The sequence below is a fragment of the Arachis ipaensis genome, chromosome B10 (assembly GCF_000816755.2).
Source record: "Arachis ipaensis cultivar K30076 chromosome B10, Araip1.1, whole genome shotgun sequence".
Taxonomy (NCBI): Eukaryota; Viridiplantae; Streptophyta; class Magnoliopsida; order Fabales; family Fabaceae; genus Arachis; species Arachis ipaensis.
Window position 1 is genome coordinate 96,501,669 of NC_029794.2, and position 8,838 is coordinate 96,510,506.

General features: G+C 35.1%; 1 protein-coding gene across 1 annotated transcript; it reads left to right on the plus strand.

Annotated features, from left to right (window-relative positions):
- Window positions 6,051-8,494, plus strand: LOC107621665 (probable WRKY transcription factor 70). The gene is made up of 3 exons (XM_016323689.2): window positions 6,051-6,696; window positions 6,862-6,963; window positions 7,955-8,494. Exons 1-3 carry the CDS (start codon window positions 6,287-6,289, stop codon window positions 8,364-8,366), a joined length of 924 nt encoding a protein of 307 aa, XP_016179175.1. The 5' UTR covers window positions 6,051-6,286; the 3' UTR covers window positions 8,367-8,494.

Genomic DNA, 8,838 nt, shown 5'->3' on the forward strand with positions numbered 1-8,838 from the left:
ATTCATGATATGATATAAGTGAGGAGTATATATATGGTATGAAGCTAATTGGGAATATTGGAAGCTTAATTGGAAGCTTGGAGTTAGAAACTAGATGCTGAAATTTTGGTATTGAAGCTTGCAATCTTGCCTAGTGGGTTGCCTTGGAAAAACTACACGGGAATCGACCAAGGTATGGTTTAGGTTTCGTGTGTTTAACATGTAAGGTTTTGTGAAAACTTAGGCTAGAGCACTATAGGATAAGTTGAAATGGATAAATGAGTTAAATGTTTAGTGTTTGTGATGTTGATTAATAAATAGATAATGGGAGTCAAATGCATGTATGTATATAGGTTAGTATGATGGTGTTGAATGATGGGTTTATGATTGTGGTAAAGTAATGGTATAGTTAAGATAGTGAATGATGTTTATTTAGATTGGTTGGTATTATTATGATGAATAATATTGTGCTAATGGTTGAGAATTTCTATGATGATGATAAAATGTGGAATTGGATTAGTGGGTTGGTTGTGAACAAAATGTGTAAAGTTGGGGAAATATAATATGATTGAGCTAAGGATGCAAAATAGTTGTATGATGGTGAAGGGTAAGTTATGTTGATGATTTTGAGATGTTGAGCATGAATGTGACTGGTCTTTAAAAGGGGAATGTGAGTTTTGGTAAAAATGGGGTTTGGTATATTTTGGCAAAAAGTGAAATTTTATGAACTTTGGTTGCCCATAACTTGCTCCACAAATTTTGTATGAAGAAGAGATTTGTTCTAAATTGAAGAAGGTTTTAAAAGCTTGAAAACGATATAAAATTTGCGGAAAACCAAGTTTTGTAGAGGAAGTTATGGACGTCGAAAAATTGGTGCAAAAAATTGAATTTTGTAAGTTGCAGCAGAACCAGGTTTTCTGATGTGTGCTTACGCACAAAGCCGTGCGCACGTACCCAATAGAAGTAAAAATCCACCTGTGCATACGCACGCCTCTGTGCACACGCACACGCCAAGATGGGCCTTCTGTTGGTGGCGCTAGCACAGGTGAGGCGCTTGCACACCCAGTGATGTGTGCGCATGCACACGTTCTGCTTTCTTGTTGAGCTATGCGCACGCACAGGTGTGTACGTACGCACACGCCCTGTTTTTCAACACCTGAGTTTTCAAGATTTAAGCTTGGTTTTGAACCCCTAAACCCCTATTTTTGCCCTGTCAACCTTAGATTCTACTAGTAAGCTTAGTAAATAGCAGAAGTTAGGATTTTAAGGTAACTTGGGAATGAAGAAAGAGAAAAATGTGATGAGTTATGTGAAAGAAAAGTGGTTATTGAATAAAGTAATGATGCCATGGCTTGATAAATGACTAGACAATGATTATGAGTATTAAATAGTTTATGAATGACGATATCTGAGATACGAATTTTCTTGGGTAACAGAATCGTGGCTCGTCACCACGTGTTCCAGATTGGATCTCGATACTCTGTTGACCCTACGTCGTAAGGGTGACCGGGCACGTATAAATTCCCGGGTATGGATAGCCCCCATTGAGTGATTTATGAATGAATGTTTGAATGATGAATGATTATGAAATCTATGCATAGACTCATGGGGATGCACGACGGGGGACAGTCTAAGGTTTTTGGACTTGTCAAGTTGGCTGGATAACCGATAGATGAGCCTCATCAGCCATAGAACAGGCATGCATCATGTGTATTTGTTTGTTTTGATTGCTATGCATTATTTGAGATTGCCTAAATGAATATATATATCCTGCTACCTGCTATCTTTGCTATTTGCACTATCTGTTTCTTATTTGTGAGTGAACTTGTTTGTTTGCTTGTCTCTGCATGATTTATGGATGGCGGAGGAATGGAGGAAGGGTGAAAAAGGGTAGGAGGTTATGTTAGGTTTGAATTTAAGTAAGTTTAGGAATAGCTTAGGTTCCCTACCCCTAATTATGGCTTTTGCTTAGAAACTAAGTTTTGTAATTTTATGACGGAGTTCTAGGATTGCCTCTGGCATTCCTAGGACTTTACTTATTATATGCATGGCACCTTTACCATGCTGAGAACCTCCGGTTCTCATCCCATACTGTGTTGTTGTTTTCAGATGCAGGTCGAGAGGCTCCTCGCTAGGCGTCTGGATTTCCTGAAGCAAAGTAGTCTGGGATATTTTGGGCTTTATGTTTGGTATATATATGACTCATGTACTTAGCTTGCTCTCCAAAAAACTTGTTTATTTTGTTCCTCCTAGAGGTTGCAGGAGAGTCAGGGATTTGTTTCTATATTTTGGGATATTCGGGATATATATATATATATATATATATCCTCCGGCCAGCCTTGGCTTCGCAGGCTGAGTCAAGAGTTAGTTTCACTGTATTTTTGGCACTCTTGTTACTCTTTTACTTTTCCTACCCTCAACTCTTAAGTTTCTTAGCACGTAAGTAATTCCATTTTCTCGAGCGTTGCGCTTTTTATTTTGCGCTTTTGTTTTACCCACTTTTCAAGGCTCCTAGTTTATTATATTCTTTCTACTATTATAAGTATGTATTTTATTTTAGAGGTCGTAGCGCCTCGCCACCTCTGTTTTACATCCTAGGTGTAAAGCTCTGCGTGGTAGGGTGTTACAGCCGATGCCTTGTTAGCTCTATTGGGTGAGACGCCGATGCCTGAACCTCTCATTAGTCTCCCAATGAACTAACAGAGCCTTCTTTATTTTCGATCGGAGCCAGGTCATCTGGTGGTCCTGCCCCTCATGAACATCCTCCAGCATCTACTGCAGCTGCCAACCCATTCAATGGTCGTAGATCTTCCTAATGAGGATATCGTGAGAGGCGTCCATATAAATTATAGCTGCATAAAGAAACACTAAAATTAATTAATCAAAATAAAAGATATAAACTAGTTAAAAAGGTTTAAAACTACAAAAAATAATTACCTTCTATTTCTGAAACTCTAAAATTAATTAATCAAAATAGCTTGATGACGTTGGTCATCTCCTGAGTAAATGAATTGTTGTTTAGTGCAAACCTATCAACAATCCACAAACAAACCAATATGGCAATATAAATGAAATCTTCAGAAGCAATAACCATAATATATAGAGATTTTTATAGGAATTTTGGCAGAGTTTCTTCTATAACTGAAATGTGCCACAAACTCTTTTAATCAACAATTAACTTAAATAGCACCAAATGTCAACAATCAATGAACAACAGGCAATAATCAAGAATCAATATCCATAAATCCACTACAATAAACTAGAATTAAGAATCAGACACTTTCAGCAATTCAATAATCATGAAACATGAAACACTTTCAGCCATTCAAACCTACAGCCCTAAATCTATTAAACTAGAATCAATAATCAGACAATTTTAGCAATTCAATAATCAGGAAACATGACATAATTTCAGCCATTCAAACTTACAACCCTAAATCCACTAAACTAGAATCAATAATCAGACACTTTCAGCAATTCAATAATCAGGAAATATAGAAGACTTAAAGTGATATTTACCCCATGCTGCCATCAAACCAAATCGTCAACCATACAATAGGAGGTGGTAAAGGGGCATTAATTGCCTCAGTTCTGTGAGAGGACTTCGGGGCCGCGGCTTCCGTCGCTGGAGACAGCATCGTCGTGGCAGCGGGCTACTGAGCGATTGGAGGCAGGGTCATCGCCGTAGACAGAGAGATGTACTTGGGGGTTAAGGACCATGATGAACGGCTGGTCTGCTAAACCCACAACCTGTGACATCACTGGGGTAGTCAGAGTAGAGCGAGAGGATACATAATTCCCAGGGGTCCTTGAAGAAACCCTCCCTCTACCATGACCACGACTATGTCCACAACTAGTAGCCTGGTCCGCTGAACGTCCACCTGTCGTCATGTCTGCAAATATCATACTAATTATGAGAAATTCAGAACAACAAATCAACAATACATTATAATGATACCAATGTAATTCTTATAACTAATACCACAACATTAAGTTTAACATTGGATATTCTAAACAACAAGTGTCTTAGAATACAACCATTTCAACCATAATGTGCATTATTGAATCTAAATCAGATCCTAAGTGTGGAAAATACTTCAATCAAGCAAGGCAACAAATCAAGAAACCAATGTTGTGAAGGTAGCATACACTAAATTGAGGTAAGTTGTATAATGTTGTGTTGTGATTGAAGTTCCATTTTTTCCAAAGAAACCAACTTGGAATGTACACACAACATACATCATCAAAACTCAATTAGCAAATAATTTCCAACACATTACAATCCATTATCACAAAGAAATTTAATTAACTATGCCAAGCAAAAATCGTACATCTTAAATCACATGGTAGTTACAATATGCAATTTGAAACAGACAATAAACATAGAGGCATATAAATGAACACTTGGTGTGCACATACATCAAAGATGCAAAATCAACGCAACTAAGTAGCAGTTGACAATTCAAATTCAAGTCAATGCTATTCAACCAAATTTCAGCATTTGTTCAATAAAACAAATAGTCTTTTAACATCAATTCACACAAATTCAGCATGTCCAACACAAAATCAGCAACATTATCTATCAATTAAGTCAGCTTTCAACACTTTCAGCAATATAACACAAACTAATAATCCTAAAACTAACTTATCTTAACCACCTAAAATCCACTAAAATTAGCTCTAACTAAAATTAGACTAATGAAATAACCTGACCAAAATAGAATTTGAAGAAGAAAGAAAAACAGAGGTTAGATCAGAGAAACCTGGAATGCGAAACAAGGAGAAAACAGAAAAGAGGTGAAGATGCAATGGCACTATGATGTTGCCCGAGCTAGAGGTGGCGGAAGGGTGGTCGTCGTAGGCTGGGGAACTCACCGGAAAACTGGGACAGGGGCTTCCTTGTTCTGTTGCGCTGAAGGTTGGACTCGCGGCGAAGCAGAACAGCGGCGGCGCGATGATGGAGGGAGGTGACGGCGGGTTGACGGCAACAGAGAGGGAGCTGTGATGGTGGTGGTATCGACGCCAGTGATAGATAGAGTGGAGAAGTGAGAGAAATGGTGAAATTCAAACGAGGAAAAAAATGTTTGCGCTTTTAATTTATGTCCCAGTTACAGTTGGATTTACCGTTGAAAAAATACGACGGTAAATCATTGCGGGTCACCAAAATGCATCATTTCACTAAGCTGGGTTACCGTCGGATTTTTTCGATAGTAAATCCGCCCCTAAAAGACGCACCAATATGTTTTTGTTTTCCCCTAAATATTACCGACGAAGTTACCGTCGAAAACTTAAATCCGACGGTAATTATATAACCTTCTGAATTCGAAGCCGTTTCAGACGGTAAATCCGATGGTTTTAGAATCCAAAAAAAAATTTAAAAATTTTTATTCTCCAAATTAGTGTCCGAAAGATTTTTTTAATCAAATTCGTTGTCCTTCAAATATTGTAAATTAGTTATTTTAGTCCTTCTGTCACTTCCATTGCTAACGGCGTCAAAATTTGTTAATGTGATACATTAAGTAACACCACAACACACACCTAGTAGTCTTAATTGACGGTTAAAATGATAAATTTATGAAATTAGATCAAATCAACTCCAAATTGAGAAATTCTAATGTCTCATTATTTTTTCTAAATTAGGTTTTGATTTGATCTAATTTTATAAATTTATCATACTAATAGTTAATTAAGATTTCTTTGTGTGTATTGTAGTATCACTTAATATGTCACATTAACACATTTTGGCGCCGTCAACAAAAAAATGATAAAAAAAAAATTAATGCTATTAATTTAAAATTTTAAAAAAATAAATTTAATTAGAAAAAGTTTAAAAATTAATTTAAAGAATGAATAATTTTTTAGGGTAAAGTTGACCATTTTTTCCTCATTTTTATATATTTAAAACCTTTATTAATACCCTTAATAACAAGCGGATGGTGGAGTGCTTTATTTTTGCAGACAGAAGGGGCAACGCCGCTGAGCACAATAAATTTCACTCTTTATTATTATCAATGTAATCAATAGTAATTTCTTACCTTTCTTTCTCCTTCTACAGGCGGCAAAACTTTTTACTCCAGTTGTTCTAATGTGTGGAAAATTTAATCACACTTAACCATCATTATTATTCAATTTTCATTTTCATTATCATCATCATCAACTTCCTTAGCTTCCTCCTCATTTTCCATTCCCGTCTTTCCTAGAAAAAACCCACCCTTTTCCTCTCTTTTACCCATTCTCTCTCTCTCTCACACACACACCACCCTAACATCTATCTACCAATCTAAGAAAATTTCTAAGAAAATAAAGAATGAGTAGTATTGTAATCTGCGGTAGTGAGGGTAATATTGGTTTTTCAGAGAAGAGGGAGAGGCTTATGAATAAGCTTGTGGAGGGGCATAAACATGCCACTGAGCTGAAGCTTCTCCTTCAGAATCAGAATCAGAATCCTCCGGCCACTATTCATCACGGCGGCGGTTCATCAGCTGAGGCGCTATTAATAACCAAGATTCTCAGATCTTTCGCGGAGACTCTCTCCGTTCTAGATTCTCCTTCTTCTTCTGCTTCCTTCTTCCTTAACGAGAATAACAGTGGGTCCCAGCTTGTTATTGCTGCAAACTCCACCAATAATGATCTGAGGTCTGAAGAAGGTTCCAGTGAGAGTAGCAAAAGATTCTCTTCATCAGTCCCTAAGGATCGAAGAGGCACATACAAAAGAAGGTCTCTTTCTAATCTCATCTTTGATCTCACCTTACCAGAATATGTACGGACACTATATGTTTACAAGCCCTTTTATATACATAATAAAAAAAAAATAATTGACAGTTTGGGGTTTAGGGTTTGATTTGAAAGTATTATTAACTACTAGACTGAGTTGATGCGTAGGAAAACGGAAGAGACATGGAGCAATGTATCTCCCACCACTGAGGATAATCTTGCCTGGAGAAAGTATGGACAGAAGGACATACTCAATTCTAAATTCCCCAGGTAATATATAGTAATTACTTTCTTTTTCTTTTCTATTTTAATCTTGTTGCCTTATTCTAAAATAAAACACATTTCAATGTTCATTTTATGATTAGTTAAATACAATTCACATGCTCTTTTCTCAAATGTATAAATTAAAGAGCAAAAAATTTAGAGTTAAATTTTAAAATAATTCTTAAAATTAATTATGTGCACTAAAATAGTGTATAAAATTTTAATTGCATCAATTAGTTTAAAATTGACAAGAATACCCTATGTTAATTCATAATATGATAAACTATTTGATGAAAAAAGATTGAAAAACTAATTTGTTACACTTTTACCAATTTTCAAAATGTGACTGTAGGATTAGAACTTCATAGACTATGTTAAAAATGCCACTAATCTTAGAGAGACTTTGAAACTTAGCCAAAAAGTTTATCTTTGTTGCTTTCTTTCTTTATCTTTCTATTTTTATTTTTTGGGTGCTTAAAAGTTTCCTTCGTAGTCTTATCAAAAGTAAATTACAAAAGAAAAAATATAGGTAGACAATGAGTTTAATGAATAATGCAGTTACACATATAGTAACCTCCCTCCTCTACTTGTGATTTCTGTAGGGACGTAGCGTGTTTTTTATTTTATTGGACTAATTTTAAAATATATTATTCACATTATTTACGAAAGTCATTGTCTATCTAACAAAACCGATTATAAAATGGTTAAGCTACAAGCCTACAACCAATAATGGAGCTTGATGAGGAGGAGGCCTACCATTGCAGGAAAAGCAGACATAGGAAATCAACTTGTTGCACATTTCAATTGTTAATTATTTTCGTTTTTCAGTTTTCTTAATTGGCTTGGTCCTTGATTTGACAATTCCACACTGCCCAAATGAATATTGTTTAACATAAAATAGATAATTAATTATCTCATATTTTTGTTACAAAAACTTAACTTGCCTCTTAATATCCCAAAATTCTAAATATTTCAGTTGTGATATAATAATATGCAGGAGTTATTATAGGTGCACTCGGAAGTATGATCAAGGTTGCAAAGCAACAAAACAAGTTCAAAGGATTCAAGATAATCCAGTTTTGTATCAAATTACGTACATTGGTCGTCATACTTGCAAAGAAACTCTCAAAGCTCCACAAATGACAGCATATCTTTTGAATCCACAAGACCATCATCAAACCCCACCAACAAATGCTATAATCAAACAAGAATATCCCAAACAAGAGGACACTCCGAGTGGTGAAATAATCATTGCAGAAAAATTGGATGCAAACCTTTGGTCTGAGTTGAAGGATATCGAGATAACCAACCCTCCTACTTATGCTAACTTTAGCGCATTTTCTTATCATTTTTGCACCACCGGGTTCCACTTTGATGATCATCATCATGGTGAAAGTCATATGCTATAATTAGTTAGATTTTATTTCCTAATCTTGACTATATATGTGTATTATTAAGCTTTAAGCTTCAAGTTTCGTGCATGTACTATATACGACAGTCATTTTAATTTGATCATTCCCACATCAATCAGTTTCAATGCAAGATGATATAATATATGTCATCACTTTATTTGAAGAAAGATCTATTATTAAATAATTATTACTATATTGAAAGCTTTTTTACCTACTATACACGTGCATCTCTAATTTTAGAAATGACATTTTTTTTTTTGATAAATTCTATATAATCATCTTCAAATTAACATGTAATTTACTTTTTAGATGTGTCGAACTTTTTAATTGAATCTTAATCTAATTATTAACTATACTAATAACTTGAGTTACTTCAATTTAATTAGAATTAATATTTTAACTATAGTGATAAAATCATTTTGTAATTGAGTTATTATTTAAAATACTTAATTGTATAAGTTTTAAAAAT

Bases quoted from the DNA above. Each gene is read 5' to 3' on its own strand.
- LOC107621665 (XM_016323689.2), top strand. From the start codon at position 6,287: ATGAGTAGTATTGTAATCTGCGGTAGTGAGGGTAATATTGGTTTTTCA. The intron at 6,697-6,861 runs GTCTCTTTCTAA...GTTGATGCGTAG, and splicing joins AGAGGCACATACAAAAGAAG to GAAAACGGAAGAGACATGGA. The intron at 6,964-7,954 runs GTAATATATAGT...AATAATATGCAG, and splicing joins CTCAATTCTAAATTCCCCAG to GAGTTATTATAGGTGCACTC.